General features: G+C 50.4%; 1 protein-coding gene across 20 annotated transcripts in view; it reads right to left on the reverse strand.

The window, feature by feature from the left end:
• PRR5L (proline rich 5 like) overlaps window positions 1–21033 on the reverse strand; it is a 73595-nt gene that overhangs the window by 10879 nt on the left and 41683 nt on the right. For 16 of the 20 annotated variants that reach the window (XM_060606377.3, XM_060606378.3, XM_060606394.3 and 13 more), the window contains 4 exons: window positions 13601–13658; window positions 8670–8761; window positions 5356–5493; window positions 365–491 (listed from right to left, as the gene is read on the reverse strand). In XM_060606377.3, the coding sequence (XP_060462360.1) occupies window positions 365–491; window positions 5356–5493; window positions 8670–8761; window positions 13601–13658 (415 nt within the window). The remainder of the gene's footprint in view (window positions 1–364; window positions 492–5355; window positions 5494–8669; window positions 8762–13600; window positions 13659–21033) is intronic. The other 4 variants (XM_078433377.2, XM_078433380.2, XM_078433379.2 and 1 more) reach the window with 4 other exon arrangements.

The following is a 21033-nucleotide window of genomic DNA, read 5'->3' on the forward strand; positions in this document are numbered from 1 at the left end:
CTTTCAAGGGAAAATCCATCACGGGTGGTTTCTGCACTCGAGTGTGTGGGGCGTGTAATAAGGCATAGTTTCTGGTGATCAGATACAGGAAAAGTATTGCAGGCCCACAGAGAAGATCAAAGCCACTGATCAAAGATGCGGATCAGACAAGCAACACCACAGAGGCACAGTCCCTGGGGAGGCATCGTCAGGCGGGGAGGGTTACGGCCACACAGGCCAGCAGGACACAGGAGTGATTACCAGGCACAGATTTGCACGGACCCACATCAGAAGCCAAGGGCTTGGACATAATCCAGGCTCAGGAAAACAGAGCTGGCAGCATTATCACCAAAGCACCCGGCAGCCCGAGAGCCTTGCCCCTTACCCAACATAAACGCGGGACCCGAGACACCGCGGTCCTCACTGATGCCGAGGAACGGAGACACCACTTGCTTCACCAGTTCCTCCAGCTGCAAATAACCCTCACTTGGGCCTGTGGGCTCGTGAACACTCTGGAAATAAACATCCAAGAGAGACAAGGGTCAGTCAAAAGTTGCCAGGGCCAGCTGGCACTCAGCCACCAAGTCCTGATTGCCTTCCTACTACATTCAAAGTGGTGACACCAGCAGGCAGCATCGCTGTGGCTGGAATGAAGGAAACTGAGGCTTATAGCCCGAGTCACTTGCCATGGGTCACAGGGATCAGAACTGTCCAGGGCAGGTGGGACTGCCCACTTTGGTCCCAAGCATGTAATCCCACCCCACTGCCACAATGCAGGCACTTTACACGGACCAAAGCAGAGGCCTCTCAACAACGCAAGGAGCCAGGGACCCTCCCTCATCGTCCACCTTCTACAGATGAGGAAGTAACACCCAGAGAGCTCAAGTAACTTTCCCAGCAACACTCAGCTGGTGAGTGGCAAAAACCTGGGATTGGAATGCCGGCTGTCTGGCTCTGAACCCATCTTACTGCCACTTGTTAAGGAGGTTAGAAAAGAAAGGGGGACAGAATATGGAAAAATCCAGAACAGTAGAAGAAAGGGAGAGTCACTGTGGAGCCAGACAGATGTTAGGCACCAAGATGAAGAAGAGTTAGTTCAAAAGCCCAACAGGACAGGAGTCCTCAGGGCTAAGCCTGAACAGACACCAACTAAAACACATGACAATGGTCAAAACCAAAAAGGAGACAAAACATGACGAAGGTTCTCTAGAAGACCAGTAGACTCCTAGGGAATCCAATATCTTGCTGGAAAGGGCTCGAAGCCTTGCTCTGTGTTGAGGGACTGCGGAAAGGCAGAGAGAAAAGGCTCCGTGGGGGCTCCCCTCGGCCCAAGAGGACGTCCCACCAAATTCTCAAATTGGAATTGATGTTACAATCACCTTTACCTAAAAAGTAAAAACTCCTCACTGTGCTGGAATTTTCAGGGATTAGAGGAAAAGATGGTGGAGGGGTGAAGCGGGAAGGACCCATCCCACAGGTGGGGGAGGCCTGGGTGGGGTGGAGGCTCCCCTGCACACAGGCTGACTTGGCCCCTTGTCAGCTCCCCCCACCACGGAGACAGGGATGGCTGGGGGCAGTGACAGGGAAGGAGTGGCTTAAGGAAACACAAAGGAGGTTGCGGAAGTGGGCTGTGGGGACAGAAGACTTGGAGGCTGGGGCTGGGAAGGGGTGGGAAGGGAGGAGATGCAGAATAAACACGAGTGGGCCTCAGACTCCCTAGCACTGGCAGGGCACAGGGGACAGGGGACGGTGGGAAGAAGGCAGGATGTTTCTCATGCCCCCCGGGCTCTAATACCCCTCAGCGTGGGCCGAAGCCACGGAAGCAAAGGGGGAAAGCACAGGGCCTGCTACACTGGGGAAGGAAATCCTCAAGGCCACAGAGGGGAGAGCGGAGCCTTGTTAATGCTCCCCGGGAACCACCCAGGCCTCAAGAGTGTAGCAGTTTCAGCCCCAAAACCACCTCGACTGGTGTTCAGAGCTGAGGAGACTTTTTTCTTTTTCATTTTTTTCCTCCTTGTTATTTCTCAGGGATATTTCTCTGAGATATTTCTCTGTTATTTCTCTGCCTTCTCCTCCCCCACCCCCCACCCAAGTGTTTCCCCCACTACGATTAATAAACGCTAAACAGAGAGGGGCAACAGAGAAAGGAGAGGAGGCAAGAGGTGGGAAGAAAATGGGTAACAAGTGCATGGTTTGGAGCTGGATGGTTTTCTCCCAGGGTAGCTGCTGGACAGCCTGGCTTGCACACAGCCCTCAGCCTGGCCGCCGGACTGCTATGTATTTGCAAGGCCCAGTGCAAAATGAAAATGTGGGGGTCCGTTACTGAAAAATTATTAAGAATTTCAAGATGGCAGTGGGAGAGAATTAAACTAAGCACAGGGCCCCGCTTGGCATGGGACCCTGGGTGACTGCACGGGTACCCCTCAGAAGGCACTGTTCTAGGATGATCTCAGAACCTGTCTGTACCTGCCAGGAGGAACCAGATCTCTATAGTGGTCAAGACCGCTGGTTCAGCCTCTCCCTGGGGTAGCTTGGGAGCATACAGCCCATAGCAGGGAAGTTGGAGCCCCTTGCGTATTTTGGGGAGGGAGAGGTTTGTTCAGTGACATTTTGGAAGAGCACTGGAAAAGGGAGAGAAGGCCTGAGAAATGGCTCTTTTCTCTGTACGAGTCAGGCAGGGAAAAGCCAGCCCCAGATCTCATGGCACTGGGGAAAGTGGGGGTCTGGGGAGAGAAGGGAGCAATTCTAACTACTGGGACCCAAATTTCCTGCAGTTGGAATGATCCCAGGGCACGGCAACCTGCAAGCTGCATTCAGACCCAGCAGCTGCCATCCTGCTATTCAAGACGACAGACCTGGACTGGCCAAAGATCCCGATTCGTCACTGTCACATTCCCAGCCCTGGGCTTTATAGCTCCCAGGGTGAGGAAGAACGTGGGCCAGAACTAGTCCCACAAGACCCTTGGGGGAAATAATGCCAAATGCCCAGCATTAAAGGGGACCATCTTAGAAGCTTATGTAGCATCTCCCAGGACCCTGGGGGGACTGCTGGGGGGCAGGCAGTTGTAGCTGGGCAAGGCTCGGTGGGCAGGTAGCAAGAGCTGAGGACTGGATGACAGATCCAGATCTTACAGATTAGGACGTGACCTTAAGCTGGTTGGCCAACTCTCTGAGTCTCCACCTCATCTGTGAAAACAGGAAAACAGGGACGGTTTCCTCGCCCAACTTCCCAGACCTCTGTCACGACCATGGAGTTTCTCCGACTGTACTTCTGTCCGCCAAGAGACAAATCCCAACTACGTGATGGTCACTGTCAGGGGATTTGAGGCCAGAGACCTGGGGTCGGTCCTACTCAGGCTCTTTCTGGCTGTGCCATCACTTGCGGAATGGGTGTTTCGTTCACCCTTCCCCGGGCCTGCTATGTGCTGAAGGAACAAGAGGGAGGAGCAAACATACAGACCTGCCTTGGCCTGAAGGGGACCGTGGACCCTGGAAGACTCTGCTGTGTAGGGAGACACAAAGGGGGTGCCAGTGTGGCCGCAGTTTCCAGGTGAGGCTGGGGAGGTGGGAGGACCGGAGGCCAGGGTACAGACTGGGCTGCTCTCCTAAGATCCCACCGGGAACCCCACAGACAGCGGTGTGGACTGGGGGCCAGGATGGATGAAGGAAGCATCTCCCAGGCAAGCAGGCTAACCCCTACGGGGCTTCGGGGGGATGACGGCGGCTTTCTCATGTGATTCTTGGGTTGTCCAAAGTGGGAACGTGGTGGGCGTTTCTCATTAGTACAGAGACAGTCCTTTTTGGTCTACTGTCAGCAGGTGGGGACCCCCACCCCAGTTCTCCCTCCAAAAGAACAAACAGCAACAACAATATAGGACACCTGTCATCCCTAAAATATTATAAATGGAAGTAAGAGGGGGAAAGCCCAACTCCTCTTTCCCAATTATCCTATCCGAACCCTAAAGGGCTCATTTTCTAGACTTTTTCCATGGGACGCAAGCTCTGCTTTATGCATCCCAGACATGAGCCCACACACACACTTTCTGACCCCCACGCCTTCTCCTTCCCTGCCATAAACATGCCTGAGCTGGCTTTCCAGACATTTAAGCGCCCCCTCGTCCTATTAGGCAGCTCTTGCTCCTCTGACTTCAGGAAAGGGGGAGAATGCCCAGAAGGACGGCCTAGCTTAGACAGCCAGAAGGCAACAGCAGCTGGGGGAGGGGGAGACCAGGGCCCCAAGCCTGCTGTTCTACCCCTGCCAAGAGGGCAGCGGGGTCACCACCAGCCTGACCAAGGATGGAACCGGCCGCCCTGGGGAACGGCTCAGACCTGATGCTGTGGCAGCTGAACTTGGTACAGAGGTGGAGGCATAGTTGCCATCTTCTGGGGCTGTCCCTGGGCTGCAGCTCTGTTTCTTGGGAATTATGCACCCCCGTCCATCGGATCGGGCTCCCTGACGCCATGTTTATGGTACTCGACCCAAGGTCATGGCTGACTGGCAAAGGGGAGTCGTGTAGCCAGAGCTAGACAAATCCAATTCTTTCCCCTGAGTGTACATAGCTCTGAATCTTACTACCTCTTGCTGAGGGAGCTTGGACAAACACACACTTCCCGGGTTTCCATTTCTTCATCTGTAAAATGGGAATAACAACACTGTCCGCCTCATAAGGTGGTCGTTTGGATTATCTGATTCAGAAATCAGCCAGTAGCATTAGCTCATCTTCCCACTGTTGATTCAGAACTGGGATTAAGAGACAACCATCTGGGTCAGCTCTTGGTGGAAACACGGGAGTTGTGTGGGGGATGCCACGTTTGGTCAGGTGCAAACCAAAGTACTGAATACAATTCTGCAGAAAGAGGGAGAAAGGGAGAGACACCAAGTCCACGAGGCACCGGGCAGGGCCAGGAGAGGTAGCAGCAGAGAGAAACAAGGCAAGACTGATAAGTGGTGAAAGGCTGGCAGCTTTGGGGCTTGATGTGGTCTTACTTCTGGCTGTAGTCTCTTAGGGTGCCCACCTGCCCGGGAACCCTCTAGGGAGTTCCTGGTCTGGCTTCAGCTAGGCTACAGCAGGCTCTTGTGGTCGCGTGTGATTTATGGATCACTGACATGCAGGAGAGGAGGGAAGGCGCTTCCTGAATGACAAGACCTGCTTCTCTGGCCCCCACTGGGATCCCAGCATGGAGCACAGTGCCAGGGGCCTCACAGGCGCTCAGTGGAGGTACAGCAAGGGAACAAATGCGCTAAGGCACAGGAACAGCTACACTGAAGAATACGAGCTAAGCTAAGACATTCAAGTCGTTTGGTCCCTCCGCCGTCCCACAGGGTCTCTTCCTCCTTTGGCCAGGTGGCCACATCTCCACCAGGGCCTCACCCACCTGCAGGACGAGCAACATCTGGACAATGGATGAGGGCGGCTGGGACCGGGCCAGCAGCAAGTCGCCCGGCTTCACCTTCAGCAGGACCAGGTCGCGGAAGCCCAGCAGAGAGATCTGGCGGATGGTCAGCTCCTGGCCCTGGAGAGGAGAGAGGGGGCAGGGCTGGGAGGTGAGAGCCCGCAGAATATGCCACTAACCACGGGGGTTCCAGGACAACCAGTGTGTACAGAGCACCACGATGGGCCGGGATGAGGTGTTTGCAGACCTGGGTGGGGGGAAGACTGCTAAAAAGTCGAAGATTTGGCCCCTTCCTCCCCCCCGTCCTTCCGAATGAAAACTTCATTTAAGATTAAGGTGTGACTCAGAGGTGCCTCGTGGCTCAGTCGGTTAAGCGTCCGACTTCAGCTCAGGTCATGATCTCACAGTTTGTGCGTTCGAGCCCCGTGCTGGGCTCTGTGCTGACGGCTCGGAGCCTGGAGCCTGCTTCCGATTCTGTGTCTCCCTCTCTCTCTGCCCTTCCCCAACTTGTGCTCTCTCTCTCTCTCTCTCAAAAATAAATAAAACATTAAAGGAAAAAAAGATAAGGTGTGACTCACTCAATCCGCCTAAGTGACCCAAGATGGTACAAGATACATGGGGGCTATGCTGTCATGGGGGGCAAGGGGCATTCAGGAAGGAGGAAGAAAGGAAGATGGGGGGAAGCGAGAGAAAAGATCAACACTAGCCCTGGCCCCCACTTTCAAGGCTGCTTCCTCAACTTTGCTTAATACAGGGACTCATTTTGACCATGCAGGGTGCAGGCGGAGGATGAACATAACTAATAATCCTAAGAGCTGATACTACCCAAGCTCCATGTGCAAGCCATGACTCTAAATATTTTAGATGGAAGTAACACGTTTAGTCGCCACCCTTTCGGATAGGTACTATTACAAAACCTACCCCGCAGATGAAAACCCTGAAGGACAGGGTTATGGTACTATATCCAGGGAAGAGCTGGATCTCAAACATTAACCGGTTGATTTTAGAGCTGCCAAAGTTTCCCAAAAGAGAAAGGAGGGCCTCTTTCCTAGACTCTCCTTTGCACATGTATATACAGCACACACCAAAGATGGGTTGCTTGTGGGAGAGCCAAAGATATCATCAAGGCACCTGCCAAACAGGATGTAGCTTTTCATCCCACAAGTCTGCCAAGGCTTAAGGAAGTTTTACATTTCCCGTTAACTCCTTAGGGTTGCCATCCCCGCATCCCCCCCTCCCTCCACCAAGAGATGCACACAACCACCACCAGTGCCTTCCAGGCTCGGGTCAACCACCCCCCTCCCTGATTGCCTTCCCCACCGCCTTAAGGTGCTACGGTTGCTACTTTTTGCCCCACACGCCAGCACTCGACACTGACCGCCTGTCTCTTAGGTCTCTGCCCTCGCTTCCCCTCCAGGGTTCCTTTCCCCTTATGAGGTAGGAAGATGAAGGCAAGCTTCCACACCCTTGAACCCAGTAGGTACTCAAAACCACACTGTCCAATGAGGAAGTAGGTGTCAGACACCCATCCAGGCAGGGGGCTCTAAGAAGGATCTAGCCGGACAAACAGACACCTCGGTGTGTTACCACCAGTAGCGAGAACCGCTAACTCAGGGCTTCCCGCGGTGGGGTGTCCGCAACAGCAGCGGCAGCAACAGCACTTGGGAAACCGTGTGTGGCGAAGCAGATGGACGGGCAGCATCACCTGTCACCGGAGCTTCTGATTCTTCGAGAGAAGCAGGACAGTAACGTCCTCAGACCCTCACAGCTGGGCTCCCGCTTGGATGTATGTGAGGGCCCTTCTTGGCCATCTGACGATTGTCCCAGGGCCATGCTCACTCGGATGCCACACTTCCATTCTAAACCCATCTGGATACACCCACCCCTTGAAATTCCATGCCCACCAGGTCCCAAGAGAGAGACCCGGGTCTATACACCCCCGCCAACAGGATGCCAAATAAAACAGGATGTCCAGTAGAATGTGAATCATTTTTTAGTAGAAGTACGTCCCAAATGTTGCATTATTCATTGTTGATCTGAAATTCAAATTTAACTCAGCATCCTGTCATTTTATTTGCTAAATCTGGGAATCCTACCCCTAGGTCTGTCTTCTTAGGATCCAGTGCTGGCCTAGTGACTATCACAGGGCACGGGGGCTGAACTGTCTACATAAATGCTGCAAACCCCCTCACGGGGGTAAAGGATGGACCCGAGGATAAAGGAAGGGATCAAAAGAGCAGTGAGCTGTGCAGGCCAGAGGCTTCTACTAAAAATTGTTAGGGGCAGGCCAGAAATGGAAAGGAGCTCTGTAGGCATAACTTCCCAATTTTAAATACGGATACATATTTAAAAGAATTCCAAGCTCCCATAAAATACCATTCAGAGCAAACAAAGCATGTGGGCCCTTAGGTCTGGTACCAGGGTCATTCCTACCACTGTTAATGGCTCAGCTGCTATGCCCCACACCCACACTTCCCCAAAGCCAGGTGAGATAGGAGCCTTAAGCCCAGGGGCGGGGTGGGGGGGGCACTGTTAATGCAGGACGGAGAGGTGAGTCTGGGAGAGGAACATCGATTGGTACACCTGCCTTCGGGGGCATCTACTCTGCACTGGCAATGCCTCGTCCTGCTATTAGACTCTGCGGAAAGATGGAAGGAAATCACCTCAAGTGTTAGGAGAAGCCCAGGTCACACAATAATACCAAAGAGATGCTACTCACTGCTCACACAAAATTCCACATTTTGCAGATGAAACCGAGCTATGCTCAGAGAAGTGAAATGAGTTTGCCCAGGACCAACTACTGATTCTCAGTCTAGTGTTCTTTCTGCTACATCATGTGGCTACTTGTCTTCGGGAATCCCTTACAGAGGGCAAGAAACATTATTCCTTTCCCACAGTTTGGTACAACAGGAACCCTGCCTTAAAATTGTGCTTCAAAGAAAGGGAGGGGGGAACAAAGAAAGAAAGGGACAGAAAAGAAAACAGTCTCCCTACCCCATCTCTGCTTCTGAGAAGCTGGAAGAAACAAACCACTCCGAGAACATACAAGGCATATTCAAAACCAAGAGGGTGAGGAGAGCCTACAAATTGCTAGTTACGCAGGCGCTCTCTCTTTGCCGGAGGTCAGATGCTAAACACAGACCAGAGAGCCCTTCAAAGAGCTCCGAGGTCCTTAGCCGACTCAGGCACCCAACGTCCTGCCTCTCCCCAGTTCACCAGGAGGCCCGAGCTGGCAAAGGCCAAGGAATGAGACAAGAGTGCTGAGGCCGGCAGGAGGTCGTTCCTCCGAGACTGACCTGAACTGGATAAAATATTGCCTGCAGGGTGGGGAGAGTCTCAGTGAAGAAGTGGTCCCACACTTCAGCCAGAACCTCAATGCGATTTTCACCTACACGAGGGCGAGAAGATGGGAGGGGAGAAAGAAAGAAAAAGAATTTGTCATTACTTGCAGGAGAGGCTAGAGACTGCTCCGTATCAAAGGGAGCATGGGGGCAGGTAACTCATGACCTACATTTCATCTAGGAGGCATTGCTACAAGTAAATGTGGGAATGAGTGGAAAGACTTAACCGAAAAGAGGCAAATATGTCTTCTATCCCCCAATCCAGGAAAGGGAGCTGAAGTCTGGAAATCACAGAACAGTTGCTGCTGTGGTGAGAATGGTAACAACATTCTCAGGCACTGTACTAAACTTCTCGTCTACATTTCATGAATAAACTATTCCCTCACTTTACAGGCTCAGAGACAGGCCAGGTGTCTAGCCTAACATCACACGGCTAGAAGGCAGAGCTGGGATTCCAGAATCCATGCCCTTGACCAACATTATCTGGGACGATCACGTGCACAATTATATATTGTTTTGATTTTCTAATCACTACGACACTGGGTTTTTATTCTGGATTTGAGCTGTTGGGACAAGGAGGTGAAAAGAAGGGCCTGGAAACTGTCACTTCCACCCACTGGTTTGCAATAACCAGCGGGGGGAGGGAGGCAGCATAGCACCTGCAGAACTCAGGCCCCGCCTCCTGATGCTATACTTACGCTCACCCCTGGGATCCTGAGCCATTGGTCAGGCACCGCTCCCAGGCTGGGTGTACATGGGTCACCCAATGCCACCAGAAGGCCGTGCCAGGAACCGCGCACCTGCAGGAAAGGCCGGCACTGGCAGAGAGGAGCCTGCACGGTGGCTGCTTTTTAATGACCTAGATAACAGAGCTGATTGGGCACCGTCTTTGCTCATCTGAGGCCGAGAAACTGGGTCGGCCAAGATTAGACACTGAAAGATGCGTTTGGCAAAACACTGCCAGTTCCACTGAACAGATCTTGAAAGATTCATTTAGCCTCTTCCGCCTATTAATTTAATGGACAATAAAAGCAGTGGCTGGGAGAGAGAACAGAACAAGGGCAGAACCAGCAGCTAGTGGGGCCGAAGATGCGTGGATTTTTGAAAGCTTGGAGAGACACACGCTAGGGGAAAATGCAAATCCATAGTCCCCTGTAATTTGCCTCACAAAGTGCTAATTACACGTTGTTGGAATCACTGATTGACTTCTCTGTCTCCTCTCCTAGAATGGGATGGGCGTCTGGGTCCTGTCTGTCCCGCTCCACCATTATTATTTCTAGTGCCTGGCATGTTGCCAGATCAATAAATTGCTTTTTAGAAATCTTTGAGTGAATGAATCACAAGTATCAAGGGTACAGGCTTTCGCAGATGCTGCGGCTGGTGAGCGAAGGGGGTTAACATTTAGCCCCAACATAGGACAGGACACAACAGGACTTAATAATTAGCTCCAACATTTTCCTTTGCTCTTAGATCAAGGAAACATCTGCAATACGGGCAATCTGGAGGGGACAGTCTGTTTCCTTCTTCTGCATCCTCACCCTCCTTCTCTATTCCCCTAAGTATGTGGATTTTATTTCAGTCCCTCAGGCTCACCATGCTCTGCACACCACAGGGCATTTGCATGTGCTAGTCCCTTTGCCTAGACTATTCTTTACCCCTCTTTCTGCCTCACCTACATCTGCCTATTCTTTTAGTTTCAGCTCCAGCATCATTTCTATAGCAAAGTCTCACCCATGGGTCAAACCTCCCTCCTACAGACTGTATTCTTTTTTTTTTTTTTAATCTTTTAAATTTTTATTTATTTTTGAGAGAGAGACAGAGCAGGAACAGGGGAAGGGCAGAGAGAAAGGGAGACAGAGAATCCCAGCAGGCTCCAGGCTCTGAGCCCGATGCGGGGCTCGAACCCACGAACCGCGAGATCGTGACCTGAGCCAAAGCCGGACGTCCAACCGAGTCACCCAGGTGCCCCAGACTGTATTCTTAGTACCTGCTGCAGTTACAGTGTTATATTTCATAATGATTTGATTAATCTCTCTCTTCACCACTGGGTTATGAGCTAATCCACGAGGGCCTGGAATCCTAGGATGGTTTTGTTCACCACCGTGTCCCCAGCACCTAGCAAAGTGCCTGGTAGATGGCTGAACGAACCAATCTTTTCAAATGTAGGCTATGCTAGTTCGTGGCAGGGAGGAGTCGGGGAGCTCAAAAGGAACATCTGACATGTTAAGCCATCCTGGTACCCAAAACCAAGGTGAACCCAACACCCGGGGAACGTACTGCACAGGAGAAAAGGCTATATTCCAGCTGCTTTATTGACGGCCTGTATCCTAAGCCTTCCATTACAAAGCCCAGCAGAGGCCTTCCCGACACGAAGGAAGGGCAGGAGAATCCTGCAGATCCGTGCCGGTGCCCGCTTATTCCCCTCCACCGCCAGGACGGAGAGCTCGTCAGCACATGAGGTAATCTTTCAACCCAGCAGCAGAAAGGCACCTCTCCTGGGAACCCGGGTCTAATTGCTGGCTTCGAACTTCACAGAGTAATGGAGGTTTTGGAAAGTGTTCAGAGAAGAATGTCCGACTGACACAGGGTAGCAAAACAGGGTGACCCCGGGGAAGAAAGAGTTTCAGGGAGGTGACTTCACCTCCAGAAACAGCCCCTAAGGACTTAGCTCCCTGCAAAGATGAAGGGGGCTGCACAGAGGCTTCTAGACAACCACCCTATAAAAACTGTCCTCTAAATGTGCCACAGGAGTTTAGATCACCGGAAGCCCATAGAAGGGGAATCAGGGACTCCTTACGGTCAACGCCACGAAAGCTCTGGGAAAGATTCCTGGAAGAAACACGGCAGATCCTGCCCACAAAAGATCAACACAAGGATAAGAGCTGCCTCTGTCCTTTCTGCGGCCATAAGGGACACACGTACAATGTGTCCATAAAACAATCAGGTCAACAGAGTACGGTCTGTTCAGTGATAGGATGGATCCTATAGCAAGGGAATCCTTTCTGTCAAATAAAATCTTTCGTGGGGTTGTAATACATGAAATAAAAAAGTGGAGAAGTTCTGGCTGAAGACAGGAAAGGCCCTTCAAGGTTCTCCACCTCTTTCACTGTGCAGAGGTGACATGCAGACCTCATGGCCAGCACGGACCCGGGGAGAACCCCCGCCCTGGTGCCCCATGGCGTGCTTTAGGGCAGAGGCAGAGAACCTCAGATGACCTTCATTTACCCCATTCAGCACCATTTCTGAGCCTTCACTCCAAATGTATCCGTGTCAAGCGTCACTGGAATAAGAGACATTGACTCTTCCCTGAAAACACTTACAGACCTGGTTTTGCTCGGTATCTTTTTCATGAAGCTGGTTTCCCACACTTGCAGGAGCATGTAGTAACCCCTCAGGTGACTTACAGACAAATAATGTGGCCAGAGACCACACTTCCCTTCCCCCCCTTTACTAGGCAGCCACCTTCCATACTTGTGTACTGGCCCGGCTGTTAAATGCAAAAGGGGCACAAAATCCCTGTCAAAGCCACTCACTTAAAACTAAGGCCCTGGGCTAGTGGGTGTTTACAAGGTTGAAAAAGCCTGAATACAGCTATATGGAAGGAAAACAAGGCTACAAGTTCAGTCAGCTGTCACATATATGGAAGTTAATTTCTAATCTCTATTCTTCCAAAGGTCTGCTGAGCACCTACTGTGGGCCAAGCACCGGAACTTTCCGGTGTCAGCTTCTCATTTGTCTCCTACTTTGTCTTCCCAGGGGACACTTCATGGAACAAGAATCTCTTTCCCAGGGAATGGAGGTGAAAAAAAAAGGGATGCTCTATGGCCTGATACGTCTGGGACTAGTAGAAAATTTGACCTACAGATAGAGGTCTTTAGGCTAAAGTACCAAAAAAAAAAAAAAAGAAGAAACCAGTTTGTGGACCTACGGCATGCCAAGTATGGTGCTACGCCAGGTACACTCCTTCTACTCCTTATAACCCCTAGCCCATTTGGTCATTTTAAAAATGATAAAAAACCGGGGCGCCTGGGTGGCTCAGTCAGTTAAGCATCTGACTCTTGATTTCGACTCAGGTCATGATCTCACGGTTCACGAGTTCAAGCCCTGCACTGGGCTCTGTGCCTGCTTGGGATTCTCTTTCTCTCTCTATTTCTCTCTCTCTCTCAAAATAAACTTAAAAAAATTTTAATAAAAATTTTTCAAAAATAAATAATCAGTAAAAACCAAGGCTCAAAGGAACTAGAAACTTGGCAAAAGTCACCGAAGAAGTAGGTGGTAAGCTAAGGTCAGAATCTACCTTGGAGGCAGTTGAGAGGTAGCCCTTGATAGAGTCCCGGGGTTGGCCACTTCTTGCCTTGGTCCCATCTCCCATCTCCATTTGGTGCCTTTCTATTCTGTCTGCTGGGCTCTAAAATCTTTTAAGGCCAGGAATCTTCCATTGCCTATGAAATCATACGCCATTCAGCAGGGGCCTGTTTAGCCTGATGCCCCCCAAACAGGTAGGCCTCCTGTCATATAGGACCTCAACTAAGATGAAAAAGGCCAGTTAGAAATAGCCTGGGTCAGACCAGGGAGAACAGCATGTCAGGATCCATGGTAGAATTTATCCCTCCACAGCGGACCGCCAGCACGCATCCCGTGAAACACCCTCGGCGAGGGTTCTCGGAGAAGACCACCCCAATCCCACCTCATTTTTCAAAATACAGATCTGACTGGCACAGCCACAGTGGCTGGCTCCAAGCAAGTGAGGCCGCTCGCGGGGGGAGCGCGAGACGGGGTGAATCACTCACTTGGAGCCTGCCACTCTTGGACAGAAGCATTTCAGCTGTCCAAACAGCAGAGGCTGAGTCACAGGGCCCACTGTACGAGGGCTGCCTTGTACTTGCCTTCACACAGCTTAATCTTCTCCTCCACAAACAACAGGCCTTTGGCAAGAAGCTGATTCTGTCAAGAGAGAACAAAGAACACACGGGTTGGGCTACTTCACGCACCGACAAAACCTCTTCCACGTCCAATGGGCGAGGGCGCGGGGCTCTGGGCCCTTGGATGCCAGTCACGCTTCCAAGTACTAGAAGCCATCTGTCCTCTTGGAAGATCAGGCTTCGGGAGAAGTCAACAAGACATCCCCCGGCAAACGAGGGAGACGAGAGCCAAACTCAACCACCACTCCATCCCTCCAAGCAGGGAGGAGGCATGCCACAGGCTTGGCTGAGTCCTACGGCAGGCCTGTGGTGGACACCCGATGTCCTTCAAGCCCTTCATCTAAACTCAGAAAAGGGAGCGTTGAGGTAATGGGAAATTGTGCAGAGATAATATATTTTTTTAAGAGATGAATTTAGGGTTTCCCACGCAAGCATGAAAGAGACTGTATGCAAAACCTTAAGCAGCCGTGAGTATGTGTCCACCAGTGAGGGTGTGCATGGAAAGCTGTGGAAAGAGAGAGTACGGTTAAGTCCTTGTGCAATTGTACCTAGCAACTGCTGAGTGTTCTGCGCACGTCAGAGGGTTTATATCCTTCATTTCACCTAATTGCTACCCTCCCAACAGTCCTATCCGGTTGGTGCCATGACCCTCATTTTACTGATGGTCAGTGAAGAGACCGCCTACAGGAGACAGACCAGGTCTTCTTAGCTCCAGAAGCCATGTTCTCCCCACTCTGCTTTGTTGCCTTCTAGCAAGTCTCCCCACCCAGAGCCCCCTTGAGGGGCTAGCGCTGGTCCCATAAGTGGAGCAGCCTCTTCACAGGTCACGGAAGCTCCAAGAGCAAGGATGCGCTGGTGCCTCTCCACTCACCTCACATTATCAGATTATCAAAGTCCTATGCTTATGGGGCAGGGGGCCCATGGTGATCTGTATCCTACAGAAAACCTAATGCATTTCTTAGTATTCTCCTTTATAAAACCTTAAAACCCTGTTGCAACGATGACAATGATGCAACGATAGCAATGATGCTATGCTCGTGCATAGCAGAGCGGAAAGAATTTGGATATCAGACGGGGGCTCAAGTCCCAGCTCGGCCACACTCAAGCTGCGTGATCTTGAACTTTCTCTAATACTTGAATTCCTCAGCTGTAAAATGGCACCATACCAGCAACATCATAAAGTTCTTATAAGACTTAGTCATTACACACACACACACACACACACACACACACACACACACACACACACACAGAGTATCTCATGTTCTTAGTACTCAGTGGTAATGGGCATTGATGATAATAGCTGTTCTCTTAGCCCATCTATCTTCACAAAGGAGTGGGAGTTAAAGAGAGTCGGTAATGAATGGGCCTACATCAAATATATTAAAATATTTTGTCAAAGGAACTGTCACATTTCTGTGACTCACACATATAAACCAAATTTCAGAAGCCCTATTAAAATTCACAAGAGATGATCTAACTTCAAAAAGTAGTTGGCCAGCGTTTAGTGTCAAGATGGAACCCCAACTCAAAGTCAGAATGACATCTTCTAGGAGAACACCAACTGTGTTAAAGGAGACAAAAATCAATTCCTTTACACAGAACGATGGAACAGAGAGGTAGTTTCAGTGAGACCCCACCTGCATTCTCCACCTTCCAGCCAAGCAAATGAATCCCAACAGCTTCTGGGTCAGAAAGCAAGAAAACACCACTGCACCAAATTTAGACTATCAGAAGCAAGGCTCTGTGACAGCCGGGCTGGACAGGAAAGGACTGTGCAGGTGCCTTCCAGAAGGCAGTCGCTCCACCTGCATGTTTCTGAGCAGCTGGGGCCTCAAGTCTCTGTGTGGGTCCCTATCACCCATCCAGGTGAAGTTCTCAGAACTTCCCCTGGGTGCTCTGTGCAAGGGCTCCTGATGCCATTAGTCTCTGTCACACCTCTGATGCCAACACAGATGTCCCAGGCTTCTTCCAAAACAACTTTACAACCTTCCAAGATGTCATGTTTCTGCAATGCACCTGTGAATGTGATTGCACCTCCCTCTTAATGCAGTTTTTGTGACTTTGTCCTATGACGTCTACATTTTAAATGGCAGGGGTGGGGGTAGAGTGGTGCGAGAACAGGAAGTACTGACAACAGAGAGATAAAAGCCTAGTCCAGGCGATGTCATGAGTTAAAGAAACAAATTCAAACCCTGTATCATACTCACTAGGTCCTTAGGGGTGAAGGTCATTTCTTACTGCTCTGAGAACAGTGCCCCAAACATAGCAGATGTTAATAAACATTGGCTGAATATATATATTGCCTGTTTTGGTGCTGAAGCCCATTTTGAACTTTTAAGAAATCAAGATAAGAGACAGAATATGTAGAAGAGGGGAGAAAGTGATACAGGGTCCCTAAATCTGTGGACGTTTTCTTTACTTGATAAAAATCACTCTGTATCTGTACCTTAAGGGATAAGCTTTAAAAGATGGCTCAGGTTCTTCTTCCCTCTCTCTCCTACTTCTCCCCCTTCAAGGAGACATTTGGGGAAAGAAAAAAAGACATTTTTTTTTCAATGAAAAGGAATGATTTGTGTGTTATGGAGAAATGGAAAAGAAAATACTCTTTTAAAATCCTCATGATACACAGCATGGCAGTTCTATAACTTAGGCCAAAATAAGAGCAATAGAAACTTGGGCTCAGGAGGGGATTTAAGGAGCCTCTAGCCATATTCTGCCATCTCCCCAGCCCTGTGGTCAAAATCCACTGGTCACACGCAGTTCTGAGGCTGTTTCGGTGGACTCGTCCTTTTCCAGGAAACTAAAGCACCTTTCAAAAGCATCTTGCAGATTCTTCTATCCGTAGGCATTTGTAGATTTTGCTCTTATTTTACAGCTGAATAACTGGTCTCCAGCTTTTGTTTGTCACGTGCACGCAGAGGAAGGATCACTGGGCCCAGCCTAGCCCACAGCCCCTGCTCTCCAGAGAATCTCCCGCCATGCACTCAATGGATCTGTGCCCCACTGTGCAAGCTCAAACCCCTTGATCACAGCCTGCATCTCTGGCTTAGCTGATTGGCCTGTTTCCTATCCCATTGCTGACCCAGGTCTCAAACTGAGCCAACAGTCTTCTCTCCTGGGAATCTGCAGTCACACAGGCTCCTACCCTCCAAATGGTCCTATGTTCCTCCGGGCCTCATGGCCTGAAGGGCTTCCTGCTTGGGGTTTAATGCTCTGCAGTTGCCATTTTAATTTTTAGTATTTTTTATCTTCAAACTTGTGTTTTGTAAGTGAAATCTGATAGGGTTCACTTGTGGTCCTGCCTACTACCACCTCCCCAGGAGGATTTTTCAACACCTGCTCGCCCCCCACTCCCCCACCCCTGCGCGTACTGGTCCCACAGGGTCTCCCTCACCCTGCCTCCACCCCCACACTGTCCTCTTATTCCCCGAAATGCTGGGGGGCCCAGGCCCAAATGCAGGGAGGGTAGGGTTGGGGCAGGCCCTGCAGCACCTGGGGAGGGGCCCTGGGGGCAGCCTTCCCCACCCCAGGGCTGGTAGAGCTGTGGCTCAAGTGCTGGTAACTCAGGGAGGGCCTCTTGACCATCCTGGATGTGTGTACTGAGGGTGCAAAGGTTCCGATCTCTCGCAGGGGGTCTCCTGTCCACCACAGGCTGCAGCAGCAGGCCCACGGGAAAGGGAGACCGACCTCCCCAACCCTGGCTGCGGCCACTCTGTATGCTGCTCGCTTCACCTCAGGATACGCCAACTGGACATCTGTGGGGCTTAAGGCTGCTGAGACATCCCCCTCCTTCCCCCCAAAAGGACAAAGGAAAACGAAAAGAACCAGCCTTGACTCAGGCATCCATCTTGCACGGTCTGTCCTTTTAAGCATCTCTTCTCCCTGGAACTCGCCTCACCGCATTCCCGGCCCTTAACAAAGGCATGATTCTGGAAGGCGCCGAGGACATGCTTGCTGCAGGCCGTGGTGATGGAGCTGTGTGGTGCCAGGGCTGGGAAGAACCTGACCTTTCTCTGGTCCCGTTCCCTGCCCAATGGCGGCAACCGCACCACCCCCCCGGCCCGATGGCTTGGAGCCAACAACCGTTTACATTAAATAGCAGCCACCTAAGAAATGACTTGGGACTGGGAATGAGGCCCATTGTTACTTGGTGCCTTGCCCCCACCCCATAAATGAACTTAGATGTGGAATACACATCACTTGAATCAAGCAGCAGAGGAGCCTGGATGTGAAAGACAGCTGACACGTCTAAGACATCAAAAAATACGCCACCAACAGAAAAATGAGGTTCAGCTAGGAAAAATGCAAAAAAAAAAAAAAAACCCAAAAAACAAGGATGTCTGGGGAAAGGCATCCAAAACCACCCAATCTTGAATGGGTGGGACAGATTCAGCTCATCCTAGGTGATCATGGAGGGCAGGCAGGAGGAGGCAGGGGAGGACAGAGGAGAAGGTGGGCTTGTCAACAGTGTGCACCTCTTGTCAAGCAGGTACTTCCCCAAATCCACCGGAGGGACTCAGGGAAACAGGGAACCCACAGGCTGGGGAGTGGGGGTGGGGAGAAGGACACTAACCCATCTTCCCAGAGGAAAGAACTTTCCAACCTGCCACTGCTTTAGCGATGATGACGATGATGATGATGATGATGAAGAAGAAGAAGAAGAAGAAGAAGAAGAAGAAGAAGAAGAAGAAGAAGAAGAAAGAATGATGGTAGAGTTATTCACTGGTTTTTACTCTTGTCAGGCACTGTATTAAACCCTTTGCATGCACTAACTAGCTCATTGTACCTTTGCCACAAACTATGCCTTTTGTACAGATGAAGAAACGGAGGCTCAGAGTAGCAACTAGCAGATGTGAGACCAGAGCTAGCACCCAGATTGGTCTGAATCCAAACCCCCATTATATTCCCCTGGTTTATTTTAGCAATAATAAAAAAAATATATATAAAGATACAAATAGCTACTGTATGTTGACCGCTCCCTAAATACCAAGGACTTTGCATCTACAACATCTCATCTAGTAACCACATCAACTTCTTGAAGTCGGTACCGTGATCTCAGCTAGCGTATCACTAAGAGAACTGAGGCTCAGACAGGTTAAGTGACATGCCTGCAGTTACCCAGCCAGTGAGCGTTCCAGCAAGGATGGGAATCCAGACCCACCCGGAAGAAGGTCTGGTGCTTTTAGCCATCCTGTTCTTCTGCCCTGTCCACTGGGGAGGTTTCTTGTGTCCTTGCCCAAAGGGGAAGGGAGAGGAGATCCACTTCAGGATCACACATACGGGGAGCAGTCCGTTTAGCAATCTCGGGTGATGGGACGGAGTTCCGCCATGAAACCTCTATCCAGCTGGGCCATTTCCGCTGCCCAACCCTGCTACCAGCTTCCCAAATTCTGCCTCCCCCAAAGTACTTCCTCAGGGCCTCCCTCTCCGCTATCCACACACACTCACTGTCCAGCAAGGCTCACACGTGGCTCCTGGGTGGGTTCCATTCCCAAATGAGACATTCTTTCCTACCCCGGAGGCATCTACAAGCATGCCACTCTGCCTACGGAGAACTCTTGTTAGCCAACAATTCTTTTCTACTCCAGGCATGTTTCCAGTGATATCAAGATCCACAAAGGTTCCTGGCACTGGCACTAAGCCAGGGATGGAAACTATGGGCCACCTCCTTTTTTCCCTGCTGCAGCTTTGAAAGTACAGCCATCATCTCTAAGGTAATGTCTGCATTTCCTGTGAACCTGGATGCCTTCCTAGATAAGCAACCTTATAAACACGACTCGCCCCCAAGCCCAGAGAGTTCCTAATAAACCAGTCCTGGTGTGTGGATGGGGGCGGGGAGGGGATGTGGCAGTGTGATGAGACCAGACAGAAATCCCCAGATGGGAGTGTGAAAAAGATGAAAAACTTGCTACTTATGCGAATCCTTCATTTAGCACCATTTCAGTGGTAGAGGGTGAATTCGGGCTCTTAAAAAATTCATTTTAAAGGAAGCTGGAAAACAGTCCCTGTCTGTTTCTCTGGACACCAAAAATATATAAATAAAATTTAAAAACACAGACATTTCTCTTCCGTGGAGTTTTTCAGGGAATGCCTTACGGGCATTTTAACATTTAGAGTATAATCCAGAAGATTTTTCTTCCATGGCCAGAGGGCCTGGGTCTGACACTTGCTCTGCATTTTACCAGCTGTGCGATCTTGGATAACCTCCCTTCTGAGAGCTGCAGTCATAGTATCTGCAGAACAGTAATAACAAAATCTTCCTCATCAGCTGTCAGGAGGAATAAGTGACTTGGCACAGGGAAAATGCTTCCAGCGTTTTCTCAGACTTGATTAGGTATCAGAATCACAGAGTTCTGGGCCCCATCCCCACAGTGTCTGATTCTGTGAGTCTGAGGAGGGGCCTGAAAATCTGCCTTGGCAACGCGCTCTCAGGTGGTGCGGAAGATGCTGGTCCGGGGACCACACTTCGAGAACCATCAGCTTCAAAGAGTGGCTGGTGCATAAATGCATGAAAATGTTCGCCGTCGTGACTATGGATGTTTTTGTCCTCCATATAACCCTTTTTAAAAAAAAAAAAATTTATTCATTTTTGAGAGAGAGACAGAGACAGAGTGTGAGTGGAAGAGGGACAGAGAGAAAGAGAAGGAGACACAGAGTCCGAAGCAGCCTCCAGGCTCTGGGCTGTCAGTACAGAGCCTGACACAGGGCTCGAACTCACTGACCATGAGATCATGACCTGAACCAAAGTCAGACGCTTAACTGACTGAGCCACCCAGGCGTCCCCTCCATATAGCTCTTAAGCAGCCTCAGAGACAGTTGCCCTGGTGCCTTCCATGCCTAACAAATATTTCTCAGCCCTTCCAACTCAGTCTTTACCCCTCATGGCCACTGAACTGCTGAATGTTTGCACTTATCGGAACACACGTGCATTCCCAGCATCTACCCCTGCCTTCCAACCTCCCTTCACTGGTGCCTTAAACCTGGCTGCTGCCATTCCCTGCCTGCTCTATAGGAAATCACCCAATTTCACCCATAGTGGGTTCCTGAAAACACGTATTCGTGTGGAACAAGACACTTACATGATGTTCGGAGTTCTGTTCCCACAGAGCTAAAAAGGATTATAAAATCCCTAATTACACCTCACCTTCGGAGCTCATCTTCGGGTGATAGATTTTCAGCATTTTGTACCTACGTGTTCCTTCTTTAACAATAGAATGTGCAATCACCCAAGTCCAATGAGGCTAAAGATCCGCCATTGCAGCATGCCCGCGGATTTTCATCTTTATCTCAATTATATTAAGACCTATGGTTATCAATTTCAAGGCCCATTTTCCCACTTATCCTCATAAAATGTGAGAAAAAGTACAATAAAAATATTCAAATAATTGCACAGA

The sequence above is a fragment of the Panthera onca genome, chromosome D1 (genome assembly GCF_046562875.1).
Source record: "Panthera onca isolate mPanOnc1 chromosome D1, mPanOnc1 haplotype 2, whole genome shotgun sequence".
NCBI classification, from domain to species: domain Eukaryota; kingdom Metazoa; phylum Chordata; class Mammalia; order Carnivora; family Felidae; genus Panthera; species Panthera onca.